General features: G+C 39.9%; 1 protein-coding gene across 1 annotated transcript in view; it reads right to left on the bottom strand.

The window, feature by feature from the left end:
* The window catches only part of TMEM131 (transmembrane protein 131), a 550079-nt gene that overhangs the window by 350872 nt on the left and 184561 nt on the right, over nucleotides 1–14646 (bottom strand). Inside the window, 1 exon segment of the mRNA XM_053707713.1 lies at nucleotides 5369–5430. Coding sequence (XP_053563688.1) covers nucleotides 5369–5430 — 62 coding nt within the window.

The following is a 14646-nucleotide window of genomic DNA, read 5'->3' on the forward strand; positions in this document are numbered from 1 at the left end:
TCGGTTTTAAAGATATTAATTGAGATATCTTCGTGTAATCCTTGCACCATTGCTTCAGCATACAGAGCTGAAGAGGTCGCATGTGAAAACGAGCAAAGGGGATCGCGTCCGATGCAGCAGTCATAAGACCTAGAATTTCCATGCATAAGGCTACCAAAGGGAATGATTGTGATTGAAGGTTTCGACAAGCTGTAATCAATTTTAAACGTCTCTTGTCTGTTAAAGACAGAGTCATGGACACTGAATCCATCTGGAAACCCAGAAAGGTTACCTTTGTCTGAGGAATCAAAGAACTTTTTGGTAAATTGATCCTCCAACCATGATCTTGAAGAAACAACACAAGTCGATTCGTATGAGATTCTGCTAAATGTAAAGACTGAGCAAGTACCAAGATATCGTCCAAATAAGGAAATACCACAATACCCTGTTCTCTGATTACAGACAGCAGGGCACCGAGAACCTTTGTAAAAATTCTTGGAGCTGTAGCTAGGCCAAACGGCAGAGCCACAAACTGGTAATGCTTGTCTAGGAAAGAGAATCTCAGAAACTGATAGTGATCTGGATGAATCGGAATATGCAGATATGCATCCTGTAAATCTATTGTGGACATATAATTCCCTTGCTGAACAAAAGGTAAGATAGTCCTTACAGTTACCATCTTGAACGTTGGTATCCTTACATAACGATTCAATATTTTTAGATCCAGAACTGGTCTGAAGGAATTCTCCTTCTTTGGTACAATGAAGAGATTTGAATAAAACCCCATCCCCTGTTCCGGAACTGGAACTGGCATAATTACTCCAGTCAACTCTAGATCTGAAACACATTTCAGAAATGCTTGAGCTTTTACTGGATTTGCTGGGACACGGGAAAGAAAAAATCTCTTTGCAGGAGGTCTCAACTTGAAACCAATTCTGTACCCTTCTGAAACAATGCTCTGAATCCAAAGATTGTGAACAGAATTGATCCAAATTTCCTTGAAAAAACGTAACCTGCCCCCTACCAGCTGAGCTGGAATGAGGGCCGCACCTTCATGTGGACTTAGAAGCAGGCTTTGCCTTTCTAGCTGGCTTGGATTTATTCCAGACTGGAGATGGTCTCCAAACTGAAACTGCTACTGAGGATGAAGGATCAGGCTTTTGTTCTTTGTTGAAACGAAAGGAACGAAAACGATTATTAGCCCTGTTTTTACCTTTAGATTTTTTATCCTGTGGTAAAAAAGTTCCTTTCCCACCAGTAACAGTTGAAATAATGGAATCCAACTGAGAACCAAATAATTTGTTACCCTGGAAAGAAATGGAAAGTAAAGTTGATTTAGAAGCCATATCAGCATTCCAAGTTTTAAGCCATAAAGCTCTTCTAGCTAAAATAGCTAGAGACATAAACCTGACATCAACTCTGATAATATCAAAAATGGCATCACAGATAAAATTATTAGCATGCTGAAGAAGAATAATATCATGAGAATCACGATGTGTTACTTGTTGCGCTAAAGTTTCCAACCAAAAAGTTGAAGCTGCAGCAACATCAGCCAAAGATATAGCAGGTCTAAGAAGATTACCTGAACACAGATAAGCTTTTCTTAGAAAGGACTCCATTTTCCTATCTAGAGGATCCTTAAACGAAGTACCATCTGACGTAGGAATAGTAGTACGTTTAGCAAGGGTAGAAATAGCCCCATCAACTTTAGGGATCTTGTCCCAAAATTCTAATCTGTCAGGCGGCACAGGATATAATTGCTTAAAACGTTTAGAAGGAGTAAATGAATTACCCAAATTATCCCATTCTTTGGAAATTACTGCAGAAATAGCATCAGGGACAGGAAAAACTTCTGGAATAACTACAGGAGTTTTAAAAACCTTATTTAAACGTTTAGATTTAGTATCAAGAGGACCAGAATCCTCTATTTCTAAAGCAATTAGGACTTCTTTAAGCAAAGAACGAATAAATTCCATTTTAAATAAATATGAAGATTTATCAGCATCAACCTCTGAGACAGAATCCTCTGAACCAGAGGAATCATCAGAATCAGAATGATGATGTTCAGTTAAAAATTCATCTGTAGGGAGAGAAGTTTTAAAAGATTTTTTATGTTTACTAGAAGGAGAAATAACAGACATAGCCTTCTTTATGGATTCAGAAACAAAATCTCTTATATTATCAGGAACATTCTGCACCTTAGATGTTGAAGGAACTGCAACAGGCAATGGTACTTTACTAAAGGAAATATTATCTGCTTTAACAAGTTTGTCATGACAATCAATACAAACAACAGCTGGAGAAATAGCTACCAAAAGTTTACAGCAGATACACTTAGCTTTGGTAGATTCAGCACTTGACAGCGATTTTCCTGTAGTATCTTCTGACTCAGATGCAACGTGAGACATCTTGCAATATGTAAGAGAAAAAACAACATATATATAAAGCAAAATTGATCAAATTCCTTAAATGACAGTTTCAGGAATGGGAAAAAATGCCAAAGAACAAGCTTCTAGCAACCAGAAGCAATAAAAAAAATGAGACTTAAATAATGTGGAGACAAGAGTGACGCCCATATTTTTTCGCGCCAAATAAGACGCCCACATTATTTGGCGCCTAAATGCTTTTTGGCGCCAAAAATGACGCCACATCCGGAACGCCGACATTTTTGGCGCAAAATAACGTCAAAAAAATGACGCAACTTCCGGCGACACGTATGACGCCGGAAACGGAAATAGAATTTTTGCGCCAAAAAAGTCCGCGCCAAGAATGACGCAATAAAATGAAGCATTTTCAGCCCCCGCGAGCCTAACAGCCCACAGGGAAAAAGTCAAATTTAAGGTAAGAAAAATGTTAAATTAAAATGCATTATCCCAAATATGAAACTGACTGTCTGAAAAATAAGGAAAGTTGAACATTCTGAGTCAAGGCAAATAAATGTTTGAATACATATATTTAGAACTTTATAAACAAAGTGCCCAACCATAGCTAGGAGTGTCACAAAAAATAAGATTTACTTACCCCAGGACACTCATCTACATATAGTAGATAGCCAAACCAGTACTGAAACGAGAATCAGCAGAGGTAATGGTATATATAAGAGTATATCGTCGATCTGAAAAGGGAGGTAAGAGATGAATCTCTACGACCAATAACAGAGAACCTATGAAATAGACCCCTTAGAAGGAGATCACTGCATTCAAATAGGCAATACTCCTCACATCCCTCTGACATTCACTGCACGCTGAGAGGAAAACCGGGCTCCAACTTGCTGCGGAGCGCATATCAACGTAGAATCTAGCACAAACTTACTTCACCACCTCCATCGGAGGCAAAGTTTGTAAAACTGAATTGTGGGTGTGGTGAGGGGTGTATTTGTAGGCATTTTGAGGTTTGGGAAACTTTGCCCCTCCTGGTAGGAATGTATATTCCATACGTCACTAGCTCATGGACTCTTGCTAATTACATGAAAGAAATATATATCTCTACCAAAATAAATAGCAAATGTGACTTAACCAGTAAAACCTACTGGATCAGAGTGAACAAGGTATAAAGTTTGGTGACTTGCAGGATTGTCCCACTTAGATCCACAAGATATCTCTGTGTAAGAAAACTGGCAATTAAACCAAACATACTGAGGTTTCTATATCTTGCCTCAGTTCCACAAGCAGCGCTTACCAACTAACAACCTGACTTATCGAGCCAGGATAACATTTTTAGGGAATGCTACTTACCGAACTGAGCAAAAGGTATGAACATGTTAGTAATTGGATATAATTCCCATTTAACTTAGCCACACTAGTGACACTCACCAATAAAGAGCTACCAAAAAACGTCTGCGTCTTTGCTCATATCCTAGCTAATACTCAACAGTGAGATCTCCTGTATTCTAGGAGAATGGACAGAGTTTATCGCCATAAAGGAGCGTAAAAACCTTGTAATTACAATATATTTCTGTTGTCTTGCCATAAAATAACAGATCAACCAAGTCTAAACATTTTTAAAACAATGTACACCTTGTTTGCTGTAATTGTTTTTCAATAACCAAACTCCACCCACCATTTTACTCTCAATTTAAGGCAGGCTTCCCTTACTAATTCTCTTATACTAAAATGTTCATTACGGGATGGATAGTTAGGGACCTGGAAAATATTAGGTTGGATATATAGATTTCTGCATTTTGAAATTAATTTCTAGTTATGAAATGGCAGGAAAAATAAACAAGGCAAAAATAAAAAATAAAAAAAAAAGATGCTGCAAAACAAATATTTATGGTGACCTCATTTGCCAGGCAAATGTTAAGAGTCTGCCAAATTGTCACCTGATGGAGATCAGAAGATAGTGTGAGCTTCTACGTCCAGAAAGTTTAAACTACCCAAACAAGCCCAGAAAGCTTTAGAATCTAGAATGGCCCTTAGCTGATATGCCTTGGCATTGTAGGAGTAATAACTATGGTGCCCCTGTGGAATTACAATATATTTATTAATATTATGTTATATACATTAAGTAAAAGAATATGCATGCCTATTTATAGCAGGCATTTTAGCAGTATATTAAAGGGACACTGAACCCAAATGTTTTCTTTCGTGATTGAGATAGAGCATGAAATTTTATGCAACTTTCTAATTTACTCCTATTATCATTTTTTCTTCGTTCTCTTGCTATCTTTATTTAAAAAAGAAGGCATCTAAGTTTTTTGGTTCAGTACTCTGGACAGCACCTTTTTATTGGTGGATGAATTTATCCACCAATCAGCAAGGACAACCCAGGTTGTTCACCAAAATGGGCCGGCATCTAAACTTACATTCTTGCATTTCAAATAAAGATACCAAGAGAATGAAGACAATTTGATAATAGGAGTATATTAGAAAGTTGCTTAAAATTTCATGCTCTATCTGAATCACGAAAGAAAAAAAATTGGGTTCAGTGTCCCTTTAAGGACTAGCAGATCTCTTAAAAATGTGCAATTCTAAAGCTATTTTTTTTCTGCACTACTAATACTGTTGTACTATTACTCACTTATAGATAACACACCCAAAGAGGACAGGCATAGACCACACTACACATCATTAAAAGTGGATTTATTGAATAGTAAAATGAGAATAAAAACATCTGTCCAGATTAATATTACAGAAAGTCTTTTTTTGCATTGTTAATAAGGAAGGAAAAAAAAAAACTCATGATAAAAGGGATGGACCATAAAACCAAATGGATAAGAAATAAAAACACAAGTTTCAAAGTAAGACATTGTTTTATATGTTCAGGCAATGTAAAGAAGGTATAATAATGAAATGATTTAAACTTTAGGTGTTCAAACAGCTATTACTGCTCCTAACTGCCAAAGCTGCAATCTTAAAAAAAAAAAAAAAAATTAAGATCAAATACTTACAGTAATTGGTACATCTTTCATTCCTGAGTTTAAAAGATGGAGATTTAAAACTTTTGGTTGATCTAAAAATAAAAATCAGAAACAACTTTGTAAAAAATTTATTCAAAAGGTGCAAATTGGTTAAATATGTTACAATATTTTTTTTTTGTTTGTTTCTTAAAAGCCCTTGGCATAATTTTGAATAGTATGCAACACCCTTGAGTTGTCATTTTTATGCCTGTGAGACCCAAAGGAATTTACTAACATAGCTAAATTATATAGGTGCAAAAACACCAAACTAACAAGTTTGCATAATTAGTTCACGTGTGTTACTAAACACCTGCCAAGCAGAAATGATATCTATTTAACTCTAATGAGAGTTGTGTCACCCAAATGTGCTCATATGTCCCATCAAATTCATGCTCACTGCATCTCATGCAAAAAGATGTTAACAGAACAGTAAAGTCAAAATTAAAGTTTGTTTGATTAGATAGAGCAAGTAAATGTAAAGACATTTCTAATTTACACCTATGATCAATTCTGCTTAGTTCTATTGGTAACATATATTAAAGGGAAAGTCTACTCCAGATTTGTTGTTGTTTAAAAAGATAGATAATACCTTTATTACCCATTCCCCAGTTTTGCATAACCAACACGGTTATATTAATATACATATTACATCTGTGATTACCTTGTATCTAAGCCTCTGCAGACTGTCCCCTTAACCCAGTGCTTTTGACAGCCATGCAGCTTAGCCAATCAATGCAGATTCCAAAATAACTCAACGGGAGTGAGCACAATGTTATCTATATGACACACATGAACTTTCTAAATGCTCTGAGCTGAAAGGTGTTTTTCAACGGTTTTAGAAATCAGTTTCAGCCTACCTACATTTAGATTTTCAAAACTACCACCAAGGGAACAAAGCAAATTTGATAAAAGTAAATTGGAAAGTTGTTTAAAATTGCATGCCCTATTTAAATCATGAAAGTTTAACTTTGACTAGACTGTCCCTTTAAATAGTAACCTTAGGGAAGCTCAGGAGAGTGCAAGTGTATTTAGCCATCTGGCAACAGTGTTTGCAACAATGATTACAGCAATGCTTTACATAATTAGAAGCACAGCTAAAGACACGTGCAAGTTTCGAAAGCTCCTATCAGCCTACCTAGCTTTACTCTTCAACAAACGATAATGACAGAACAAAATAAATTTGTACACTAAGGGCATGTTTGCTTGTTTCTATGTTCATGTTTTAAAATAAGATCAATAAAACATAATTTATGCTTACCTGATGAATTTATTTCTCTTGTAGTGTGTTCAGTCCACGGGTCATCAATTACTTATGGGATATATTCTCCTTCCCAACAGGAAGTTGCAAGAGGATCACCCAAGCAGAGCTGCTATATAGTTCCTCCCCTCACATGTCATATCCAGTCATTCGACCGAAACAAGACGAGAAAGGAGAAACTATAGGGTGCAGTGGTGACTGGAGTTTTAATTTAAATTTAGAACTGCCTCAAAAAGACAGGGCGGGCCGTGGACTGAACACACTACAAGAGAAATAAATTTATCAGGTAAGCATAAATTATGTTTTCTCTTGTTAAGTGTGTTCAGTCCACGGGTCATCCATTACTTATGGGATACCAATACCAAAGCTAAAGTACACGGATGATGGGAGGGACAAGGCAGGAACATTAAACAGAAGGAACCACTGCCTGTAGAACCTTTCTCCCAAAAACAGCCTCCGAAGAAGCAAAAGTGTCAAATTTGTAAAATTTTGAAAAGGTATGAAGTGAAGACCAAGTTGCAGCCTTGCAAATCTGTTCAACAGAGGCCTCATTCTTAAAGGCCCAGGTGGAAGCCACAGCTCTAGTGGAATGAGCTGTAATTCTTTCAGGGGGCTGCTGTCCAGCAGTCTCATAGGCTAAACAAATTATGCTACGAAGCCAAAAAGAGAGAGAGGTGGCCGAAGCCTTTTGACCTCTCCTCTGACCAGAATAAACGACAAACAGAGAAGAAGTTTGCCGAAAATCTTTAGTTGCCTGTAAGTCCAACTTCAGGGCACGGACTACATCCAGATTATGCAAAAGACGTTCCTTCTTTGAAGAAGGATTAGGACATAATGATGGAACAACAATCTCTTGATTGATATTCCTGTTAGAAACTACCTTAGGTAAAAACCCAGGTTTAGTACGCAGAACTACCTTTTCTGAATGAAAAATCAGATAAGGAGAATCACAATGTAAGGCAGATAACTCAGAGACTCTTCGAGCCGAGGAAATAGCCATCAAGAACAGAACTTTCCAAGATAACAGCTTAATATCAATGGAATGAAGGGGTTCAAATGGAATACCTTGAAGAACTTTAAGAACTAAGTTTAAGCTCCACGGCGGAGCAACAGTCTTAAACACAGGCTTAATCCTAGCTAAAGCCTGACAAAAAGCCTGAACGTCTGGAACTTCTGCCAGGCGTTTGTGTAAAAGAATAGACAGAGCAGAAATCTGTCCCTTTAACGAACTAGCAGATAAACCCTTTTCTAAACCCTCTTGTAGAAAAGGCAATATCCTAGGAATCCTGACCTTACTCCATGAGTAACTCTTGGATTCACACCAATATAAATATTTACGCCATATCTTATGGTAAATTTTTCTGGTAACTGGTTTCCGAGCCTGTATTAATGTATCAATAACCGACTCCGAGAAACCACGCTTTGATAGAATCAGGCGTTCAATCTCCATGCAGTCAGCCTCAGATAAATTAGGCTTGGATTGTTGAAAGGACCCTGAATTAGAAGGTCCTGCCTCAGAGGTAGAGACCATGGTGGACAGGACGACATGTCCACTAGGTCTGCATACCAGGTCCTGCGTGGCCACGCAGGCGCTATCAAAATCACCGATGCTCTCTCCTGTTTGATCCTGGCAATCAATCGAGGCAGCAACGGAAACGGAGGAAACACATAAGCCATCTTGAAACCCCAAGGGGCTGCTGTAACAAGGAAGCTTGGCGTTCTGGCGAGACGCCATGAGATCCAGTTCTGGTTTGCCCCAACGATGAATCAGTTGAGCAAAGACCTCCGGATGAAGTTCCCACTGCCCCGGATGAAAAGTCTGGCGACTTAGAAAGTCCGCCTCCCAGTTCTCCACGCCTGGGATGTGGATCGCTGACAGGTGGCAAGAGTGAGACTCTGCCCAGCGAATTATCTTGGAGACTTCTAACATCGCTAGGGAACTCCTGGTTCCCCCTTGATGGTTGATGTAAGCCACAGTCGTGATGTTGTCCGACTGAAATCTGATGAACCTCAGTGTTGCTAACTGAGGCCAAGCTAGAAGAGCATTGAATATTGCTCTTAATTCCAGAATATTTATTGGAAGGAGTTTCTCCTCCTGAGTCCACGATCCCTGAGCCTTCAGGGAGTTCCAGACTGCGCCCCAGCCTAGTAGGCTCGCATCTGTTGTTACAATTGTCCAATCTGGCCTGCGAAAAGTCATTCCTTTGGACAGATGAAGCCGCGACAACCACCAGAGAAGAGAATCTCTGGCCTTCTGGTCCAGATTCAGTAGAGGGGACAGATCTGAATAATCCCCATTCCACTGACTTAGCATGCATAATTGCAGCGGTCTGAGATGCAGGCGTGCAAATGGCACTATGTCCATTGCCACGACCATTAAGCCGATTACTTCCATGCACTGAGCTACTGATGGCCTTGGAATGGAATGAAGGACACGGCAAGCATTTAGAATCTTTGATAACCTGGACTCCGTCTTTTCCACGTTCACTTTCCACCCATGCGACCTCAGAAATGCAAGAACTATCTCTGTATGAGACTTTGCATTTTGAAAACTCGACCCTTGTATCAGAATGTCGTCTAGGTACGGAGCCACCGCTATGCCTCGCGGTCTTAGTACCGCCAGAAGTGAGCCCAGAACCTTTGTAAGAATTCTCGGGGCCGTAGCTAACCCGAAGGGAAGAGCTACAAACTGGTAATGCCTGTCTAGAAAGGCAAACCTTAGGTACCGATAATGGTCTTTGTGAATCGGTATGTGAAGGTAGGCATCCTTTAAGTCCACTGTGGTCATATACTGACCTTCTTGGATCATGGGTAGGATGGTTCGAATAGTTTCCATTTTGAACGATGGAACCCTTAGGAACTTGTTTAAGATCTTTAGGTCCAAGATTGGTCTGAAGGTTCCCTCTTTTTTGGGAACCACAAACAGATTTGAGTAAAACCCTTGCCCTTGTTCTGTTCGCGGAACTGGGTGGATCACTCCCATTACTAAGAGGTCTTGTACACATTGCAGAAATGCCTCTTTCTTTATTAGGTTTGTTGATAACCTTGACAGATGAAATCTCCCTTGTGGAGGAGAAGCTTTGAAGTCCAGAAGGTATAACTGAGATATGATCTCCAACGTCCAGGGATCCTGGATATCTCTTGCCCAAGCCTGGGCAAAGAGAGAGAGTCTGCCCCCCACTAGATCCGTTTCCGGATAGGGGGCCCTTCCTTCATGCTGTCTTAGGGGCAGAAGTAGGCTTTCTGGCCTGCTTGCCCTTGTTCCAGGACTTGTTGCTTTTCCAACCCTGTCTGTAACGAGCAGCAGTTCCTTCCTGTTTTGGAGCAGAGGAAGTTGATGCTGCTCCTGCCTTGAAATTACGAAAGGCACGAAAATTAGACTGTTTGGCCTTTGATTTGGCCCTATCCTGAGGAAGGGAGTGACCCTTACCTCCAGTAATGTCAGCAATAATTTCCTTCAAGCCGGGCCCGAATAAGGTTTGCCCTTTGAAAGGAATATTAAGCAATTTAGATTTAGAAGTCAAATCTGCTGACCAGGATTTAAGCCATAGCGCTCTGCGCGCCTGGATGGCAAAACCGGAGTTCTTAGCCGTTAGTTTGGTTAAGTGCACAACGGCGTCCGAAACAAATGCATTAGCTAGCTTAAGTGCTTTAAGCTTGTTCATGATCTCATCCAATGGTGCTGTGCGAATAGCCTCTTCTAGAGACTCAAACCAGAAAGCCGCCGCAGCAGTGACGGGCGCAATGCATGCAAGGGGCTGTAATATAAAACCTTGTTGAACAAACATTTTCTTAAGGTAACCTTCTAATTTTTTATCCATTGGATCTGAGAAAGCACAACTATCCTCCACCGGGATAGTGGTGCGCTTAGCTAAAGTAGAAACTGCTCCCTCCACCTTAGGGACCGTCTGCCATAAGTCTCGTGTGGTAGCGTCTATTGGGAACATTTTTCTAAATATCGGAGGAGGGGAAAAGGGCACACCGGGTCTATCCCACTCCTTGCTAATAATCTCTGTAAGCCTTTTAGGTATAGGAAAAACGTCAGTACACACCGGCACCGCATAGTATTTATCCAGCCTACATAACTTCTCTGGGATTGCGACCGTGTCACAATCATTCAGAGCCGCTAACACCTCCCCTAGCAATACACGGAGGTTCTCAAGCTTAAATTTAAAATTTGAAATTTCTGAATCCGGTCTCCCTGGATCAGATCCGTCACCCACAGAATGAAGCTCTCCGTCCTCATGTTCTGCAAATTGTGACGTAGTATCAGACATGGCTCTCGTGTCATCAGCGCGCTCTGTCCTTAACCCAGAGCTATCGCGCTTGCCTCTTAACTCAGGCAAATTAGATAATACTTCTTTCATAACATTAGCGATATCTTGCAAAGTGATTTGTAAGGGCCTTGATGTACTTGGCGCCACAACATCACGCACCTCCTGAGCGGGAGGCGCAGGTACTGACACGTGAGGAGAGTTAGGCGGCATAACCTCCCCCTCGATGTCTGGTGATAATTTCTTTACCGGTAAAGACTGACCTTTATTTAAAGTAATATCAATACAATCGGTACACATATTTCTATTGGGCTCCACATTGGCTTTTAAACATAATGAACAAGCAGATTCATCTGTATCAGACATGTTTAAACAGACTAGCAATGAGGCTAGCAAGCTTGGAAATGACTTTCAGAAAATTTTCAAGCAATGTCAAAACGCTGCTGCGCTTTTAAAAACACCAAAAAAACAATTACAGTTGAAATAACAATGAATTAATTCAGATATAGCAACCAAATCTTTACATTAAATGTATGAAATTAGCAGAGGATTGCACCCACTAGCAAAAGGACGATTAACCCCTTAATACCCAAAAAACGGATAATCAATTTAACAGTTAACGTTTTTATCACAGTCAAACACACTGTCACAGGTCTGCTGTGACTGATTACCTCCCTCAAATATAAATTTTGAAGACCCCTGAGCTCTCTGAAGACGTCCTGGATCAAGGAGGAAGAAACAGGAAGACTATGATTGAATTTTAACTGCGCAACAAGGCGCTAACAAAAAGCCCCTCCCACTCATATTACAACAATAGGAGACCAGCTATAACGGTTTCTATGCAGAAAAATACGTTAGCCATGTGGAAAAAATCATGCCCCAAGAGATTTATCACCAAAGTACCTCACAAAACGATTAACATGCCAGTAAACGTTTTAAAAAACAATATTTCAGATGTTGTGTAAAGTTATCACTAAGCCTGCTACCAGTCGCTTCTACTGCAGTTAAGGCTCATACATTATTTCAGTATTAACAGTATTTTTTCAGTCAAATTCTATTCCCTAGAAAATAACTCTACTGTGCATACATTTACCAGCCTGATACCAGTCGCTACTACTGCATTTTAGGCTGTACTTACATCATATGGGTATCGGCAGTGTTTTCTTAGTCAATTCCATTCCTAGAAAATATTTTACTGCACATACCTCATTTGCAGGGGACCCCGCATGCTATTCCCTTTTCTGAAGTTACCCCACTCCTCAGAATGTGCGAGAACAGCCAGTGGATCTTAGTTACGTCTGCTAAGATCATAGAAAACGCAGGCAGATTCTTCTTCTAAATACTGCCTGAGAGAAAAAACAGCACACTCCGGTGCCATTTTAAAATAACAAACTTTTGATTGAAGAATAATTAAGTAAAAAACTCCAACTCCTCTCACGACCTCCTTCTTTGTTGAGACTTGCAAGAGAATGACTGGATGTGACATGTGAGGGGAGGAACTATATAGCAGCTCTGCTTGGGTGATCCTCTTGCAACTTCCTGTTGGGAAGGAGAATATATCCCATAAGTAATGGATGACCCGTGGACTGAACACACTTAACAAGAGAAAGAATCGCATATTTAACTGCTGCTCCGGACTTTCTTTTTACAAATTTACTTGGCCGTTTTTGGAGCATTAGCAGTGTACTTTCCCAGGAGGTGAATCATTTGTTATCGTTGGTGTTTGCATTGAATTACAACTATTACGGAGCAGCTCCGCTACCGCAATAATCACTTACCCCGTGGAAGCCGTCTAATGACGTCATGTGTTGGAGCCACAAAGTGTGAGTGATCATTGGTGCCCGGGTCGCCACAATAGAGCGAGAGGCTTGTGGGAGTGGTGTGGCTCCAAGCTACGGACCTTCGGTCACATTGAGTCTAGGAGAGGGGTCTCCCTAAAGGTAACAACACACCGGGCACGCATGGAGAAGGTCGTGAAGAGGGGGTAAGTAAAGTGGGAAAAGCTGCCGATGGGCCTCAGGAGCCCAGCGGACCCTTGGTAAACTTTTAGTACAATTGTATTTGCCATATGACTTATAGCTTATGAGTAGAGACCTGTGCATTTAAGGGTCTCCCATATACAAGGGGTATTTGTCCTCATGGACTCTTGCCATTACGAAAGAAACAAATTTATCAGGTAAGTTCTTACATAAATTATGTTTTCTTTCATGTAAATGGCAAGAGTTCATGAACTAGTGACCTATGGGATAAAATATCCACGATGTGGAAGTCCACAGAAGAGTCACTAGAGAGAGAGGCATAAAATAAAAACAGCTACTATTGCTGAGAAATTAAATCCAAAAAATAAGTTTTTCTTATAAACAGAAGAATCATACTGAGACAGCTGCCTGAAGAACTTTTTTACCAAAGACTGTTTCAGAAGAAGCAAATAAATCGAAATGGTAAAATTTAGTAATTGTATGCAAAGAAGACCAAGTCGCTGCTTTGCAAATCTGATCAACTGAAGCTTTATTCTTAAAAGTCCAAGAAGTGGCAACTGATCTAGTAGAATGAGCCGTAATTCTCTGAGGCGGAGGTTGCACCGCCACCAAGTAAGCCTTGTGAATCAAGAGCTTTAACCAAGATGCCAAAGAAATGGCAGAGGCTTTCTGACCTTTCCAAGAACCAGAAAAGACAACAAATAGACTAGAAGTTTTCCTGAAATCTTTAGAATTCACAACCTTAGGAAGAAATTTAAACGAAATCCGCAAAACAGCTTTATCCTGATGGAAAATCAGAAAAAGAGACTCACAAGAGAGAGCAGACAATTCAGAAACTCTTCAAGCAGAAGAGAGAGCCAAAAGGAACAATACTTTCCAAGAAAGCAGTTTAATATCCAAAGAATGCATAGGCTCAAAAGGAGGAACCTGCAAAACCTTTAAAACCAAGTTAAGACTCCAAGGAGGAGAAATAGATTTAATAACAGGCTTGATATGGACCAAAGCCTGAACAAAACAGTGAATATCAGGAAGTTTAGCAATCGTTCTATGAAATAAAACAGAAAGAGCAGAGATTTGTCCCTTCAAAGTACTTGCAGACAAACCTTTATCCAAACCATCCCGAAGAAACTGTAAAATTATAGGAATTCTAAAAGAATGCCAAGAGAATTTATAAGAACACCACCATGAAATATAGGTTTTCCAACCCCGATAATAAATCTTCCTTGAAACAGACTTACGAGCCTGCAACATAGTATTAATCACCGAGTCAGAGAAACCTCTATGACCAAGCACTAAGAATTCAATCTCCATACCTTCAAATTTAGCGATTTGAGATCCTGATGGGAAAAACAGCCCTTGAGACAGAAGGTCTGGCTTTAAAGAAAGTGGCCAAGGTTGACAACTGGACATCCGTACAAGATCTACATACCAAAACATGTGAGGCTATGCTGGTGCTATCAGAAACACATGTGATTGTTCCATTATGATCTTGCAGATCACCCTTGGAAGAAGAACTAGAGGCTGAAAAATATAAGTAAGTTGGTAAGACCAAGGAATTGCTAACGCATTCACCATCTACGCCTGAGGATCCCTGGACCTGGAAAGATAGGAAGCCATCAGATCTATTTCTGGAAGACCCCACATCTGTACAATCTTAAAAAACACATCTGGATGGAGAGACCACTCCCCCGGATGTAAAGTCTGACGGGTGAGATAATCCGCTTAACAATTGTCTACACCTTGATATGAATTGCAGAA

This window comes from Bombina bombina, chromosome 3 (assembly GCF_027579735.1).
Source record: "Bombina bombina isolate aBomBom1 chromosome 3, aBomBom1.pri, whole genome shotgun sequence".
NCBI lineage: Eukaryota > Metazoa > Chordata > Amphibia > Anura > Bombinatoridae > Bombina > Bombina bombina.